The sequence below is a fragment of the Lissotriton vulgaris genome, unplaced genomic scaffold (genome assembly GCF_964263255.1).
Source record: "Lissotriton vulgaris unplaced genomic scaffold, aLisVul1.2 SCAFFOLD_727, whole genome shotgun sequence".
Lineage (NCBI taxonomy): Eukaryota > Metazoa > Chordata > Amphibia > Caudata > Salamandridae > Lissotriton > Lissotriton vulgaris.
The window spans coordinates 175,182-193,639 of NW_028245479.1; the positions used below are offsets into that span (position 1 = coordinate 175,182).

At 47.2% G+C, this 18,458-nt stretch overlaps 1 protein-coding gene across 1 annotated transcript in view; it reads right to left on the reverse strand.

Annotated features, from left to right (window-relative positions):
• The window catches only part of LOC147666408 (N-terminal EF-hand calcium-binding protein 1-like), an 816,258-nt gene that overhangs the window by 132,178 nt on the left and 665,622 nt on the right, over positions 1–18,458 (reverse strand). The window contains exon 7 of the mRNA XM_086949081.1: positions 1,874–1,927. Within this exon, the coding sequence (XP_086805207.1) occupies positions 1,874–1,927 (54 nt within the window). The remainder of the gene's footprint in view (positions 1–1,873; positions 1,928–18,458) is intronic.

Sequence of the window (18,458 nt, forward strand, 5' to 3'; positions counted from 1 at the left end):
TTATCTCATCAGACCTTTCTCTGGAGGTCTAGCATCATTATGGATTGTTTTTTAAGGCCTACACTCACCTCTGGCACTTCTGTCACTTTCTCCAGCTACCCAGGGTTTATTGAAGCAGTCACAGTGGGTTCATAAGCAGATAGAGGTGAAGAAAAGAGAGTGTGAGGGAAGAGAGATAGAGTATTAAGAGGGAGGAGAGAGGCAGAAAATTGATTGATGAAAGGAGTGAGCGAGCGGAGAAGGGTATGAACCTTTTTTGTTAGAGCTACTTTTACTTCCAAACCTGACCATGCTTCCTACTTCTCAGATCATAGTCCTCGAGGTCGTAGTCTTTCTGGTCTTCTTGGTACTGGCCCTCCAAGTGTTTTCAGTTTTGGTACTTATCATGGGCTTTGAGGTCCTAGTTTTGCTCCTAGTCCTACTTCACAGGGTCCTCCTGGTCCTCTAACCTTGATTTATATGGTCCTCCTTTTGCTAGTCCCCAGGGAACTGGTCGATAATTTACTTTTCCACTATGGCCCCTCTGATTTTGATCCTCCAGTGGTGAAAATGCACCAGCAATAGTTAGATAAAGGGGTGGTGGGGGCATGGTGCTAGATTAAAGAAGCATAAAGTGCAATCACGTCTAGATAAACAGTATTGGTATTCGGCAACCCCGAACTTTGGCAGGGCTGATGGTGGATTTTTGAAGAAAACGTTGGGTTCTGGCACTTATTCTTTTACAAATTAAGAATTGTTCTTCAGATGATAGAACTCCTCTCTGGTGACACAGTTATTGCAGCAGGAGATAATCGCTCAGGCTTGAAAGATGGTACACCATGAGCCTCAAACAGAAGATCACTGCCTCGTGTTACAGAGATGAGTGTGCACCTTAAACCCTCAGGCTAATCAAATGTTACAGGTGTGAATGACATACATTAGTGCTATCACTCATATTACACAGGAAAGAACAGGAGATCGCTTCTGACAACGGAGTTATCACTCAAGATTCAGTGATTAAATAGGACTGCAAGTTAGAGAGAAGTTCTTCAACTCAGTTCTCAAATAACTTACATCCTAGCTCTTATAACAGCAGCACTGTCACTCAGGTTACACTGATATCATATGTTGGAACACTATAGAACTGAGTTTCCCTTGCACTACGCTGATGTAAGGCTCAAGATAACAGATCTGTCTCTGGTTAGAGATGTAAACCTCGTACAGAAGATACACACCAAAGGTTTAATCTATGGTAGGCCTGTGGGCTGTAGGCAGGTGAGCAACTGCTTGGGATCTACAGATGATGTTTGTATGATTTTTAAACTACTCTTTTAATGGATGATTTATTGTCTTTTTGCCCAGCTGCAGAAGCCCTGAGAGCTATCTCTGTGTGTGGCTTGTGTTGAATTGAAGGCAGTGGGGAGCAGGGTTATTGGTTGGTGTAACACAGTGCCAGCAGCTATAATCATAAGAAAGCGGTTGCAAGAGGGAGACTAACACATTGTGTTGCAATATTTTGGTCACTGTGTGTCACAGAGTCACTCTCACTCCATCTCCGTACTGTCAATGTTAACATGTCAAAACTAAGTGTACTAACATTGTGATTCTCCCTTATACAGAAAATGTTCAAGGACTAAGCTGTTGAGTAGGAGGTTCAAGACAATTCTACTGTACACGATTCCATATTGATAACATTTTTGTATGATGTGGAAAAGACCACTGTCTTGAACAGTAATGTGGAAGTGTGAGTGCTTGTTGTGGCCTACAAAGAGCCTAACATATCAAAGCAAAAATACATGTTCAGTTAGAAAGTTCATCCCTTTACCTGATAAATCGGTAAATATGTTATCAGATATAATAAACAATATGCGAACCTGAAAGCGGGCATACTTACAGACTTTGTACTCCCTTCTGAAATTTCCTCTTCTGGTGGTTCCAATTTAAGGTCCTTGTGAGACAAAGAAAACACATGAAAAATATGTTGATGAGATAGAGTAGACGGGGTCAATAAATGTGATTAAAATAATAGACTGTGCACACGAATTCAGTTATACGTGTTAAGAAAACCAGTGTGGAAATTGCTCACAACAAAAACTATCCTGAATGCATTGGCTGGTTCATCACTTTAAATCAAACTATTCGGGCGGTAGCTACTCTGGGCCATATTTATGGCAAAGTAACGCAATGCAGCACAGTAAGTCACCTTGCTGCGTGGCGTTGCAGGGAAAGGGCAGTAATACATCATATGTTATTTTATGTGCCGCATTCCTATCCTTGTCAGTGCGCTGGTGATGTTTTGGCAGCCTAGTGGCAATTCAGGCACCCTTGCACCATGGTGCAACGGTGTCTGCATTGCAGACAGGGTTTTTTTTTCAGGAAGGGATACCTTCCTGCACAAAACGATCCTGAGAGGCAAATTTTCTTTGCGAGCTGCAGAATGCAGTACACACAGAAAGAAAAAGTAACTAGGAGAAATAAAGATATTTCTCTTTGTTACGCATCACCTCACATCTTTTTGGGGGCATTCTCATGTTTACTGGTTCCGGTAAATCTGGGAATGCATCAAAAACCATGGGAGTTGCTTGGGAACATCCACGGAATGCCTCCTTGGTGCAGAGTATGTGCGTTGCTTTACTAAAGAATTATGAAGCCACTCAGTGCCAAGCAGTATGTATATATATATATGATATATATATTTATTACCTACTGGCGGTCGCCAGTAGGTAGTTATAGTTAGGATTTTTTTCAATGCAAAATCTCAACATTCTATTGGGAATAACTTTTAGGCCGGTTGAGGAATCTGCCTGAAAATTTCCTCACATTTGCCTCGCGGCGCTCCGGTCCTTCCCTGAAAGTTTGGGGGGGATTCATCAAGCGGGGCCTGAGATAAAAGGGGGTCCCAAAACGTGTTTTCCCCATGTTAATTCCCATAGGGCGGTCAACCTCACTTTTAGCCCGAACGGCTGAATGGATTTCCACCAAACTTGGCAAAATTGTAGGGACTGGTACCCCGATGTGCCTTTGCTATGTCTCAAGATATATGCTCCAGTGGTTTTTACGAAAATTAACTCTGAAAAAATATATATTGGGCTACATTGGGCTATATATATGTTAGAGCCCAAATGTAGCCCAATGTAGCCCAAAGATGGCCACCAGAGACAAAAAAAAACAAATGTAGCCCAAATATCAGCCAGATGTAGCCCAACTATAGCCTAATGACAGAATGTCCCAGAGTGTTCTAAAGAACAACTAGAGCGCTAACAGTCTTACTTATGACAAAAGTATGGCACACCTGAAGTCATCTTGATTGGAATAAAGTGTTAACACTTAAAACATTTAATTTGCAAAGGAACAAAATGAGGGGGCTCGTTTTGCCATAGAAATTATGATTAGTGCTGAAGAAAGAAAAATTAGGGCACATTTTGAGTGACTTCTCAAATCCTCTTATATTTCATTAAAGAAATTCTGATATGCAGTCTCCCAAGATGGCCACCAGAGACAAAAGAGCCAAAATGTAGCCCAGATATCAGCCAGATGTAGCCCAACTATAGCCCAATGACAGAATGTCCCAGAGTGTTCTAAAGAACAACTAGAACGCTAATATGGCACACCTGAAGTCATCTTGATTGGAATAAAGTGGTAACACTTAATACATTTAATTTGAAAAGGAACAAAATGAGGGGTTTCATTTTGCCATAGAATTTTTATATATATATATATATATATATATATATATATATATATATATGAAATAGCAAACTCACAACTGCTTTGGACGCAGTTCAGGCGAGCGCAGACCTCCAGCAATCTCCCCAATCAGATCAAGATAGATGAGCCAGAGACCAACGATATTTTAGTTGATGCAGTGCATTTAATAGGCAGTGAAAAGTGCAGAGCAAGTGCCCTCCATGACGCGTTTCGCCCCGCGGACGGGGCTTGGTCACATGACGCGTCAGGAGTAGGTGGTGGATTAAATTACAAATAAAAGCCCAAACACCTAAAGAAACAGGTTGCAAGGGTAAAATAACAACATTAACTGGCAATTAAATTCATGTGATGATAAGTCCGTAAACAAAATTCTCGAAATGTTAGAAAATTGCTAAACAATTAGAGCATAGTGCTCATAGGTGGTGAAGCATAATAGAACATATTTACTTAAGAAAAATGGCAAGAATTCATGATAATAATGAAACATCTAGATCTATGTGCAAATGCAATATAAGAAGCATTTCTTAAAAAAATGTAAATAAATAATGTCCCTCACCACAAACAATAGAACATCACAAATTGCCAATATATACAAATTAACTAATTTAGACCAAAAAAAGACTTTAAGATGTTATATACATGGAGTATCAAATGACGGCAGAGACATTAACTTATGGAAATTGCCAACAGCACTTCAGATTTCATAGGTATATTAAGCCCAGCTGTTATTACATTTTTTTGAAAATCTGAAAAAGCCGATGAAACTCCCAATCTACAGAGGTGACAACAAATATATATTTTTTATATGTACAAAGGAGAAACTACTGTGATTATAAATAATGGTGCAATTCATCAAAAGCATTCAATCCGTTAGGGGATCTGGTATCGATATATATTCACTGAAAAAACCATAGGTTTCACACCAGTTATAGTTTGGAATTAGCATTTAAAAAACCTATGAAATTCACTGAAAAAATATAGGTTTCACACATGTTATAGTTAGGAATTAGCATTTAAAAAACCTATGGAATTCACTGAAAAAACCATAGGTTTCACACCAGTTATAGTTAGGAATTAGCATTTAAAAAACCTATTAAATTCACTGAAAACAACATAGAATTCACACCAGTTATAGTTACCTGGAGATTTTACTGACATAAAACCATTGAAATTCCCACGTTATAGTTAGTTGGACTCACTATAACTTGCGCGCCTGCAATGCACTGCTGATGATGTCACATATTACATCACTCATGACATGGTCAGTGACATCACTCATGACATCACTGATGACACCATCCTTGTGACAGAGTGACAGACCTCCTTTCAGTGTAATGTAACCCTTGAAACACATATTCAAAAATAGAAACTAACATTTTCAAAAACATGGAGATACCCATACCAGTTACAACAACCAATTCAGTAATTCCGCCATCTATATACACATCCACTCATTCACCAACAGTTCTATATAGTCGCTCATACATATACTCACTCATCATATGTAGTGATACACCTATATATCCTGTTACACACCGACAGTCATCCAAAAGTTACTCACAACACACATACTCACACATGCAAATAAACTATTGAACATCCATTTATTTGCATATACAGCTATATACACACTACCACCTTACTTCTAAGGAAACTTACACATACTTACTCTCTTAAACAATCACTTATAGAAACACATACTTATTTAAACAGGAACTCTTACAATCTCTCACTCTCACATTTACTCACTTATATACATCAATACACCATATACTAGATTAAAACATATGTAGTTACTGATAAAGACACTAGTGAGACAGTCATTCACTCACTAACACACACATATACATACTCATCCACCCATACAGTCCTGCACATAAGCTGTCTTCAAAACACATACAAACAGTGAGTCAGTCATTGATGCATCTATGTGCTAAGTAATACCCCCACCAAACCATACAGACACTCTTACTGATACTAAAAAAAACCATCTAATAACCCATATACACACACATGTAGCTACTCACCAACCCATGCAGCCACTTATACACAAAGTGAAACACTGATACAAACATTTAAATATTTAAACATTACTCGCTAATATATGTAATCACTAAGATACACTTAATAAGCCAGTTAATCAATCATTTTTTTTTTTAAAACATCCATTTAGACACTTATTTAAACATTTATTCTTCAATTCACCTTTACAAATACATATATAAAACATATTTATTTTTCAGAAAGACACACATTCACTGGATGGTGTCATCAGTGATGTCACGAGTGATGTCACTGACCATGTCATGAGTGATGTAATATGTGACATCATCAGCAGTGCATTGCAGGCGCGCAAGTTATAGTGAGTCCAACTAACTATAACGTGGGAATTTCAATGGTTTTATGTCAGTAAAATTTCCAGGTAACTATAACTGGTGTGAAACCTATGGTTTTTTTCAGTGAATATATATATATATATATATATATATCAAAGAGCAATGCGCCAAGCGCTTAGGGAGGGCTGCCCATGACACATCCACCATCCGGCTTTTAAAATTGTCCCGATGTCCTCTCAGCCCCTCTCCCTGTTAAAAAGAAGTCCGACGCGTTTCGGGGCAGACACGCCCCTTCTTCATGGACGTTTGTTAACCACATTGCTCGGCAGCTCACCAACTCGACTGAAACGCATTTTGTTTCAATCTGTGCCGCCCTGAGTGGGTGTGGCTGATGATGTCACTGCAGCCAGGCCTGCTGGTTGCTGTAGTTCCGTTGTCGGTGAGTCTGTAGTTTTCCTTGAGTAGGTGCGCAATCCGGTGTTAGTTCATCTCAATTTGTTGTTTTGCCTTGAGTTACAGGTTGGAGGGTGGGTTGCGAGGTCATAATTCTTGTAACGATGTGTCACGCTGTAAGTGCGGGGATTCGTGTCCCTGCAGCAGTCTTCACCGGCTCCTGCATTCCAGATAGACGGCGAAGTGGAGCCCCTCCCCCGGTTATGGCTAACCGTGGGTAATGTCAAAGAGCAATGCGCCAAGCGCTTAGGGAGGGCTGCCCATGACACATCCACCATCCGGCTTTTAAAATTGTCCCGATGTCCTCTCAGCCCCTCTCCCTGTTAAAAAGAAGTCCGAAGCGTTTCGGGGCAGACACGCCCCTTCTTCATGGACGTTTGTTAACCACATTGCTCGGCAGCTCACCAACTCGACTGAAACGCATTTTGTTTCAATCTGTGCCGCCCTGAGTGGGTGTGGCTGATGATGTCACTGCAGCCAGGCCTGCTGGTTGCTGTAGTTCCGTTGTCGGTGAGTCTGTAGTTTTCCTTGAGTAGGTGCGCAATCCGGTGTTAGTTCATCTCAATTTGTTGTTTTGCCTTGAGTTACAGGTTGGAGGGTGGGTTGCGAGGTCATAATTCTTGTAACGATGTGTCACGCTGTAAGTGCGGGGATTCGTGTCCCTGCAGCAGTCTTCACCGGCTCCTGCATTCCAGATAGACGGCGAAGTGGAGCCCCTCCCCCGGTTATGGCTAACCGTGGGTAATGTCAAAGAGCAATGCGCAAAGCGCTTAGGGAGGGCTGCCCATGACACATCCACCATCCGGCTTTTAAAATTGTCCCGATGTCCTCTCAGCCCCTCTCCCTGTTAAAAAGAAGTCCGACGCGTTTCGGGGCAGACACGCCCCTTCTTCATGGACGTTTGTTAACCACATTGCTCGGCAGCTCACCAACTCGACTGAAACGCATTTTGTTTCAATCTGTGCCGCACTGAGTGGGTGTGGCTGATGATGTCACTGCAGCCAGGCCTGCTGGTTGCTGTAGTTCCGTTGTCGGTGAGTCTGTAGTTTTCCTTGAGTAGGTGCGCAATCCGGTGTTAGTTCATCTCAATTTGTTGTTTTGCCTTGAGTTACAGGTTGGAGGGTGGGTTGCGAGGTCATAATTCTTGTAACGATGTGTCACGCTGTAAGTGCGGGGATTCGTGTCCCTGCAGCAGTCTTCACCGGCTCCTGCATTCCAGATAGACGGCGAAGTGGAGCCCCTCCCCCGGTTATGGCTAACCGTGGGTAATGTCAAAGAGCAATGCGCCAAGCGCTTAGGGAGGGCTGCCCATGACACATCCACCATCCGGCTTTTAAAATTGTCCCGATGTCCTCTCAGCCCCTCTCCCTGTTAAAAAGAAGTCCGACGCGTTTCGGGGCAGACACGCCCCTTCTTCATGGACGTTTGTTAACCACATTGCTCGGCAGCTCACCAACTCGACTGAAACGCATTTTGTTTCAATCTGTGCCGCCCTGAGTGGGTGTGGCTGATGATGTCACTGCAGCCAGGCCTGCTGGTTGCTGTAGTTCCGTTGTCGGTGAGTCTGTAGTTTTCCTTGAGTAGGTGCGCAATCCGGTGTTAGTTCATCTCAATTTGTTGTTTTGCCTTGAGTTACAGGTTGGAGGGTGGGTTGCGAGGTCATAATTCTTGTAACGATGTGTCACGCTGTAAGTGCGGGGATTCGTGTCCCTGCAGCAGTCTTCACCGGCTCCTGCATTCCAGATAGACGGCGAAGTGGAGCCCCTCCCCCGGTTATGGCTAACCGTGGGTAATGTCAAAGAGCAATGCGCCAAGCGCTTAGGGAGGGCTGCCCATGACACATCCACCATCCGGCTTTTAAAATTGTCCCGATGTCCTCTCAGCCCCTCTCCCTGTTAAAAAGAAGTCCGACGCGTTTCGGGGCAGACACGCCCCTTCTTCATGGACGTTTGTTAACCACATTGCTCGGCAGCTCACCAACTCGACTGAAACGCATTTTGTTTCAATCTGTGCCGCCCTGAGTGGGTGTGGCTGATGATGTCACTGCAGCCAGGCCTGCTGGTTGCTGTAGTTCCGTTGTCGGTGAGTCTGTAGTTTTCCTTGAGTAGGTGCGCAATCCGGTGTTAGTTCATCTCAATTTGTTGTTTTGCCTTGAGTTACAGGTTGGAGGGTGGGTTGCGAGGTCATAATTCTTGTAACGATGTGTCACGCTGTAAGTGCGGGGATTCGTGTCCCTGCAGCAGTCTTCACCGGCTCCTGCATTCCAGATAGACGGCGAAGTGGAGCCCCTCCCCCGGTTATGGCTAACCGTGGGTAATGTCAAAGAGCAATGCGCCAAGCGCTTAGGGAGGGCTGCCCATGACACATCCACCATCCGGCTTTTAAAATTGTCCCGATGTCCTCTCAGCCCCTCTCCCTGTTAAAAAGAAGTCTGACGCGTTTCGGGGCAGACACGCCCCTTCTTCATGGACGTTTGTTAACCACATTGCTCGGCAGCTCACCAACTCGACTGAAACGCATTTTGTTTCAATCTGTGCCGCCCTGAGTGGGTGTGGCTGATGATGTCACTGCAGCCAGGCCTGCTGGTTGCTGTAGTTCCGTTGTCGGTGAGTCTGTAGTTTTCCTTGAGTAGGTGCGCAATCCGGTGTTAGTTCATCTCAATTTGTTGTTTTGCCTTGAGTTACAGGTTGGAGGGTGGGTTGCGAGGTCATAATTCTTGTAACGATGTGTCACGCTGTAAGTGCGGGGATTCGTGTCCCTGCAGCAGTCTTCACCGGCTCCTGCATTCCAGATAGACGGCGAAGTGGAGCCCCTCCCCCGGTTATGGCTAACCGTGGGTAATGTCAAAGAGCAATGCGCCAAGCGCTTAGGGAGGGCTGCCCATGACACATCCACCATCCGGCTTTTAAAATTGTCCCGATGTCCTCTCAGCCCCTCTCCCTGTTAAAAAGAAGTCCGACGCGTTTCGGGGCAGACACGCCCCTTCTTCATGGACGTTTGTTAACCACATTGCTCGGCAGCTCACCAACTCGACTGAAACGCATTTTGTTTCAATCTGTGCCGCCCTGAGTAACCGGGGGAGGGGCTCCACTTCGCCGTCTATCTGGAATGCAGGAGCCGGTGAAGACTGCTGCAGGGACACGAATCCCCGCACTTACAGCGTGACACATCGTTACAAGAATTATGACCTCGCAACCCACCCTCCAACCTGTAACTCAAGGCAAAACAACAAATTGAGATGAACTAACACCGGATTGCGCACCTACTCAAGGAAAACTACAGACTCACCGACAACGGAACTACAGCAACCAGCAGGCCTGGCTGCAGTGACATCATCAGCCACACCCACTCAGGGCGGCACAGATTGAAACAAAATGCGTTTCAGTCGAGTTGGTGAGCTGCCGAGCAATGTGGTTAACAAACGTCCATGAAGAAGGGGCGTGTCTGCCCCGAAACGCGTCGGACTTCTTTTTAACAGGGAGAGGGGCTGAGAGGACATCGGGACAATTTTAAAAGCCGGATGGTGGATGTGTCATGGGCAGCCCTCCCTAAGCGCTTGGCGCATTGCTCTTTGACATTACCCACGGTTAGCCATAACCGGGGGAGGGGCTCCACTTCGCCGTCTATCTGGAATGCAGGAGCCGGTGAAGACTGCTGCAGGGACACGAATCCCCGCACTTACAGCGTGACACATCGTTACAAGAATTATGACCTCGCAACCCACCCTCCAACCTGTAACTCAAGGCAAAACAACAAATTGAGATGAACTAACACCGGATTGCGCACCTACTCAAGGAAAACTACAGACTCACCGACAACGGAACTACAGCAACCAGCAGGCCTGGCTGCAGTGACATCATCAGCCACACCCACTCAGGGCGGCACAGATTGAAACAAAATGCGTTTCAGTCGAGTTGGTGAGCTGCCGAGCAATGTGGTTAACAAACGTCCATGAAGAAGGGGCGTGTCTGCCCCGAAACGCGTCGGACTTCTTTTTAACAGGGAGAGGGGCTGAGAGGACATCGGGACAATTTTAAAAGCCGGATGGTGGATGTGTCATGGGCAGCCCTCCCTAAGCGCTTGGCGCATTGCTCTTTGATATATATATATATATATATATATATATATATATATATATATATATATATATATATATATATATATATATATATATATATATATATATATATATATATATATATATATATATATATATATATATATATATATATATATATATATATATATATATATATATATATATATATATATATATATATATATCCTGCTGCCGGTCGCCAGTAGGTAGTTATAGTGGTGACCTATTTTCCATAGGAAATCCGCAACATTCTATACCCAATAACTTTGGTGTGGATTGACGAATCTTTGCGAAATTTTCAAAACTCGTGGGGGTCTGCTCCTATCCTGAAAGTTTCATGGAGGTTTGTCGAGCGGGGGCCGAGAAAAAAGGGGGGTCCCAAAACATGTTTTCCCCATGCAATTTCCCGTAGGAACCTTTAGTCGCAGCCTCAGTCCGAACTGCTGACGGAATTACACCAAATTTGTCAAAAAGGTAGCCTTTGGTTTAGAGTCATGCCTTTTTGTTAAATGGTGTAAATCCGTTCAGTAGTTGCTGAGAAATTCAAAACTAAAAACACATATAGGGACGCGGATCCTCCCATGCACGAGCTTTATGCTAATTGGCTGTCAACACTTCAAACCAGGAAGAGTTGGCAGCCATCTTGTGCCTCGGTAGAACCGAGCACAAAAAAGCAGTGAGAAAAACATGAAAACACGCAAAGGGGGCAGGGTAGAAACACCCTGACCCCCTAGGCCTGCTCAGGGGGTCCCACAAGGAAAATTAAATTAGGAGATGCGCAGAGGATCCCAAAAACGAAGGGTGGGCTCCTGCGCTTTGTTTTTAATTAGCCCCCGGGGGGGCCAAGTCCTGGGGGCAATATGCATATTTTAATGTGGGCCCAGAGGGGCCCCCAGCCCCGGGACCGCCCCAGGGCTTTTCTGAAATATTTAGGGAGGCTCTCAGCCCCCCATCCCCGGGGACCGCCACCCCCCAGGGCTTCAAAAATCATGGGTGGGGGGCTTAAAGGCCCACCCTAGCCCCCGGGACCACCACCCCTGGGGCTTGTAAAATAAATGGTTGGCGGGGCTCAAAGGCCCCCCCAAGCCCGGGAGACCGCCACCCCCGGGACTTATCTAAAACATGAGCCATCCACAGCTTCGGGACCACCAGCCCTGGGGCTTCTTTTTCATAAAAAAACCCATGTGTGGGGGGCTTAAACCCCCCCACATCCCCCCAGGGCCATCAAAGTCCTGGGGAGCACCACCTCCCTGGGGATTTGAAGATGTTGGGAGGGGGGCCATGCGGCCCCCTCCTAGTGCCCTCGATGGTCCTGGGGACCGCCACCCCCCAGGGCCGGCTCCTGCAGTGTCCCGGGGTGCCCACCCCCAGGGCACTGTAGTTTGCAATGACAGGGGGGAGCCTTGCGGCTCCCACCCTGTCATTACAAACTGCTTAGCTTCATTGAAGCGAGAGAAGGGAAACCTGTTCTCGCTTCAATGAAGCAAAGCGGATTGCTTTTCCACATGGGGAGCAGCATGCTCGCTGCTCCCCATGTGGAAAAGCAATGCCGGCTCCCGCAAGAGGCGGGGAGCCGGATGGGACCATGGGGGCATTGGGGCTCCCCCCCACGGTCCCCAACGAGGTGGCCAGGCCCCCGGGGATCGGGCTTCCCCGGGGTCAGAAGTGGCCCAGGAGGGGCTCCATGTGCCCCCTACCCCATTAAAATAAAAAAATAGTAAAAAACAAAATGCAATGGCCGGCCCCGGGGGATGGGGTCCCTGGGGTCATAAATGGCCTTGGGAGAGGGGCTACGCAACCCCCTCCATACAAATATTTTTCAAATTGGCCATGCCCCGGGGGATGGGTACCCGGGGCCCAGAATCGGCCACAGGATGGGGGCCACGTGGCCCCCTTCCCATAAATAAAATATTTTTATATTAATTTGGGGGTCAGGTCCTGGGGAAGGGGTTCCCCAGGGCCACTAAAAAGCAAAAGGAAGGGGGTCCACACAACCCCCTTTCAAATTCTTTTTTTTAAAAAGACACGCAATCGTCCCTAGATCCCGCCCCCTCACAAAAACACTCTGCAAACGCGCCCTGTGGCACGTTTTAAATTGTGATTTAATTCCCCTTCAATACTGGGGGTCCCTGGGGGCCAACTAGCCCACCAGATTCCTCTAGTAAGCGCCTCAGGGCTGCGTTGCAGAGAAGTGGTCCAGGCCACGCCCCTTTTTACACCTCTCTGCAATGCAGCCTTTTGGCACTTACTGGAGGTACCTGGTGGACTAGTTGGACCCCAGGGACCCTCAGGATTCAAGGGGACTTAATCCCCCAACTTAAAACGCGTCACGGGGCGCGTTTGCACAGTGGTGAAGGTGGGGGCGGGGCCTGAGATGATATGTGTGCAAACATGCCCGGTGGGGCATTTTAAGTTGGGGAATTAATTCCTCTACAATCCTGAGGTCCCCTGGGGGCCAACTAGCCCACCAGGAACCTCCAGCAAGCGCCACAGAGCTGTGTTACAGAGTGTTCTATAAAGGGGCGTGGCCTCTGAACACCTCTCTGCAACGCAGCTCCCTGGTGCATACTGGAGGTATCTGGTGGGCTAGTTGGCCCCCAGGGATCATCAGAATTGAAGAGGTATTAATTCCCCTACTTAAAACGCACCACAGGGCGTGTTTGCACATGTCACCTCAGGCCACGCTCCCTTACGTCACCAATGTGCAAACGCGCCCCCTGGTGAGTTTTACGTTGGGGAATTAATTCCCCTTCAATACTGAGGGTCCCAGAGGGTCAACTAGGCCACCAGGTATCTGCAGCAGACGCCAGGGAGATGTGTTGCAGACAGGTGTTCAGAGACCACTCCCCTTTTTACACCTCTCTGCAACGCTGCTCTTTGGCGCTTACTGGAGGTACCTAGTGGGTTAGTTTGACCCTAGGGACCCTTAGGATTCAAGGGGACTTAATTTCCCAACTTAGAACGGACACAGGGCGTGTTTACACAGTGGTGAAGGGAGGGGACAGGGCCTGAGGTGACATGTGCAAACACGTCCTGTGGCGTGTTTTAAGCTGGAGAATAAATTCCCCGACAATCCTGAGGGCCCTTGGGGGTCAACTAGCCCACCAGGTGCTTCCAGTAAGTGACACTGCACTGCGTTGAAAAGAGGTGGTGCAGGCCGTGCCCCTTTTTACACCTCTCTGCAACAGTGCTTACTGGAGGTACCTAGTGGGCTAGTTTGACCCCAGGGACGGTCAGGATTCAAGGGGACTTAATCTCCCAACTTAAAATGGCGACAGGGTGCGCTTACACAGTGGTGAAGCGAGGGGATGGGCCTGAGGTGACGTGTGAAAACACACCCTGTGGAGCGTTTTAAGTTGGGGAAATAATTCCCTTTCAATCCTGAGAGCCCCAGGAGGCTAACTAGCCCACCAGGTGCTTCCAGTAAGCGCCACAGCGCTCTGTTTCAGAGAGGTGGCCCAGGCCATGCCCCTTTTTATACCTCTCTGCAACACAGCTCTGTGGTGCTTACTGGAGGTACCTATTGGGCTACTTGGACCCTAGGGACACTCTGGATTCAAGGGGACTTAATCTCCCAAATTAAAATGGACACAGGTCACTTATACACAGTGGTGAAGGGAGGGGATGGTGTAGGAAAGTGGCTCTCTATATACTGCACCAAAGTAAGGTACAGTGTGTATAGAGTCCCCAGAGGTTTGGCAGAGGTTAAAGTTAGATATAACCTTACTCTCTAAAGTGGTAGTTTGGTCGAGCAGTAAGGCAGTATCGGAGAACAGTGTAAAGCATTTGTTATACACACTCAGTTTGTAAGTTCCAAAAATCGACACTTAAAAACTTTTTCAGCAAAAAGCAGGCAATGATATCCTATGGAAAGAATATCAAGTTACTGGTAAGTATGGTAAAATTACTTTTCAGGGTCACTACTGGGCTCAAAGATGCAACACAGAGTGGAATTCGTAGTTCAGCTGATTATAGAGGAATATTTTAAAGTTCCAAAACTCCACACTTAGAAGAATTTCCAAATGAAACCAGTCAATATTAGCCTACGGAAGAAAAGTGAGTTATCAGTTTTTAGGTAACTACTCGACTGGAAGAGTTAAGGTTCTGGGCATAGACTCAGGGGTCTCCCAGGGTCAGGTAGGTACAGTTGGTACACCCTCAGCGGCATTGGGGCAGCCTGGTACAGAGGTAGTTAGGCCCAATGTTATCCAACGAGAGGCATGGGGACTTTGGTTGGTGGCTGCTGGTTAGCAGTCCACGCTGCTGTGGGAGCTGGGCTACTGGCCACTTGCTCAGGGCACATGGGGAAGTAGGATAGGACACAGGTTGCACTGCCAGGGGCACTCAGGTGGCTGGGTGCAGGGTGTTTTTGAGCCCTCGGGCTCTCAATGTTATTCAATGGAGATCTTTAAAAGGGAACAAAGGCTGCAGGTTCGGGGTCGGTGGATCTTCTTGAGCGACCAACACTTTGAGGGGTAAGTTGGGATCTTGGAGGGTGGGTAGGCACCCTGGAGTTGGACACAGGAGGCCGGGGGGCAACGGTGCAGGGGTGTCTTTGGACGTCGGGGAAATCTTGCCCTCTGCTGGTCACGGACAGTTGGAGGGGTCCCTGGTTCTGAGTCTGCAGGCATCATCTGGGTCATCGAGGAGGGTCCTTGGGCACTGGATTTGAAGCCAGAATTGCTGATGGGATGTCCTCAGGGTCTTTGTTCACTCGGGCACAGGCCGGGCTCGGCGGGTGCAGAATGGGCTGGATTTGCGGTTCCTGGCTGGCACCAGGGGTATTGCTGTTTGAGCAGAGCCACTACTCGTCAAGGCAGGCAGGTCCTACGGGGTTCTTGAGGTTGCTGTCCGTAGGAGACGGCAGGATTCAGCAGGAGCAGGTTCAAGGATCAACAGGCATGTAGGGCTGGGGCCAAGTCAGTTGGTGTCGTCCTCTTGTTAGCAGCTGCACGGCAGGTCTTCTTCTTCTTGGTCCTCTTTCTTGTTTCAAAATTGGGATCTGAGGAAGGAAGGTTCAGGGTGCCCCTAAACACTAAATGTAGGGGTGTTACAGGCAGGGGAAAGGCAGGGACTAATAGATCCCTGTCCTGGGTTGAGTACACCCCCTATCCTGCTCTTCTCCTGTGGGAGAGGACAGGAGCCTATCTCTGATTGGGCAGGGCTCCCCATCCTCAAGATGGCCAGGGCCCGGAGTTGTGCTTCACCTCGCCTCTCCCACCTGAGGGGTGGAGTTGGCACAGGCTGGCACACCTCCTTTCCTCACGTAGGGTTTCCCACCAATCTTCCTGCCAGAGTCGGGGTCAGGACCGGTGGGGGCCAGTTGCTGAGTACAGCAATTGGTATGGAGAAGCTCACAAAGGCGGTATGCCTTTGAAGCTTCACCCTTCCCATCTTGGGGGAGGTGACCTAGCATCTCGCCCAGGATGTGCATTGTTGCAGGCCTAGGAGAGCGGGGGGATCTCTACCCAGGGGTCTGCTGTGTGGCAGCCTATCAGACAATACGTGGATTGTAGGTTAGGTTTCAGGGAGAAACTCTAAGATGCTATCTGTAGTGCATTTTACATTAAATCCCACACTGGTATCAGTGTGGGTTTAATGTGCTGAGAAGTTTAATATCAAATTTGTCAGTCTTCAATGTAGCCATTATGGTGCTGGGGAGTTTTTAATGACAAACTCCCAGCACCATATACTCCTAATGGCATCACTGCACTTACAGTGCCCAGGAATGTCCCTGGGTACTGAAGGGGCACTGGGCTCATGCAGCTGTGCCCACTCCACTGGCATTGGGTACCCAGATCGAGGGGTGACTGATGTATGCCAGGGCAGTGGGTTTGGGGGCATGGCACACACGGATGTGTGCCATGTCGACTCTTTATTTAGTTCTGTACCAGGACACTCAGTCTCCAAAGGCAGAGTGTGGGTCTCAGGGTGCATGGCCCCTAAGGGTGGCACAATAAGTGCTGCAGCCCTAGGGGTCTTCTCTGGTCACAATACCCTGGGTACCTAGGGTACCATTTACCAGGGGCTGACATGTGGCCAGAGATGCCAATTGGGTTTCAGCTTCAATACAGTTTTAGGGAAGGGACACAGGCCCTGGGCAACTGATTGGCAGGAGCCCAGGACACACTCAGTCAAAGCACATCAGCAATTCAGCATAAAGTGGGGGCAGACCATGCAAGAAAGATGGCACTTTCTCACAGATGGGGCCTGAGGTGACGTGTTCAAACACGCCCTGTGGCGGGTTTTAAGATGGGGAAATAATTCCCCTTCAATCCTGAGGGACCCTGGGGGCCAACTAGTCCACCAGGTGCTTCTAGTAAGCACCACTGTGCTGCGTTGCACAGAGGTGGTCCAGGCTGTGTCCTTTTTTACACCTCTCTGCAACGCAGCTCTGTGGCTCTAACTGGAGGTACCCAGTGGGCTACTTGGACCCTAGGGAGCCTCAGGATTCAAGGGGACCTTTACCCCAAATTAAAATGACCACAGCGTGTGCTTGCACACGTCAGCTCAGCCCCCCGCCCTGTGGTGCATTTTAAGAGGTAATTTTAACCCCCCTGCCCTATTATGTACAAGGGGCTTACAGAGAAGGTCATTCTAATCACAGGGGTACCCCAACGCATACTGTTCCCTAGTGTATGTAGGTGTTTTAACTGTATTCTAAGTGTCTTTTAGCATAGCACTGGCTCTAAGACTGGTTAGTCAGAGTCAGATACCACCAGAATCCATCAAAAAAATTGTAAAAACTGCACCAAAAACTTAACAAATTCACCCAGGCACTCTCCTTACAGTACTCTAATCATTCAGTCACTACCCAAGTACTCATGCACTGAGCCAGGCCTTAGCACATGGACTGCTTCAAACGCCTATCCACTATACATGCAGTCCTCTAACCACCTACAAACTTGTCTTTCACACCTTCAATTCCCTAGTCAGTATATATACACTCAAGCAAACACCGTGTCACTCCCCTTGCACTCCGCCAGTGACCAATTCAGCACCATGTACTAATCCATTCATTGCAATAAAAGCCAACCACTTATAAATTCACCCAGGCACTCTACTTGCAGTACTCTAATCATTCAGTAAGTACCCAAGTACTCATGCACTGAGCCAGTCCTTAGCACATGGACTGCTTCAAACCCCTATCCACTATGCATGCAGTCCTCTAACCACCTACACACTAGTCTTTCACACCTTCAATTCCCCTGTCAGTATACATGCACTCCAGCAAACACCTTGTCAATCCCCTTGCACTCCTCCAGTGACCCATTCAGCACCATGTACTAATCCTTTCTTTGCGCCAAAAGCCAACCACTTATAAATTCACCCAGGCACTCTCCTTGCAGTACTCTAATCATTCAGTCAGTACCCAAGTACTCATCCACTGAGCCAGGCCTTAGCACATGGACTGCTTCAAACCCCTATCCACTATGCATGCAGTCCTCTAACCACCTACACACTAGTCTTTCACACCTTCAATTTCCCAGTCAATATCCATACACTCCAGCAAACACGGTGTCACTCCCCTTGCACTCCTCCAGTGACCCATTTAGTACCATGTAATAATCCATTCATTGCATTAAAAGCCAACCATTTATAAATTCACCCAGGCACTCTCCTTGCAGTACTATAATCATTCAGTCAGTACCCAAGTACTCATGCACTGAGCCAGGCCTTAGCACATGGACTGCTTCAAACCCCATCCACTATGCATGCAGTCCTCTAACCACCTACACACTAGTCTTTCACACCTTCAATTCCCATGTCAGTATACATACACTCCAGGAAACACTGTGTCACTCCCCTTGCACTCCTCTAGTGACCCATTCAGCAGCATGTACTAATCCATTCACTGCACCAAAACCCAAATACTTATAAAT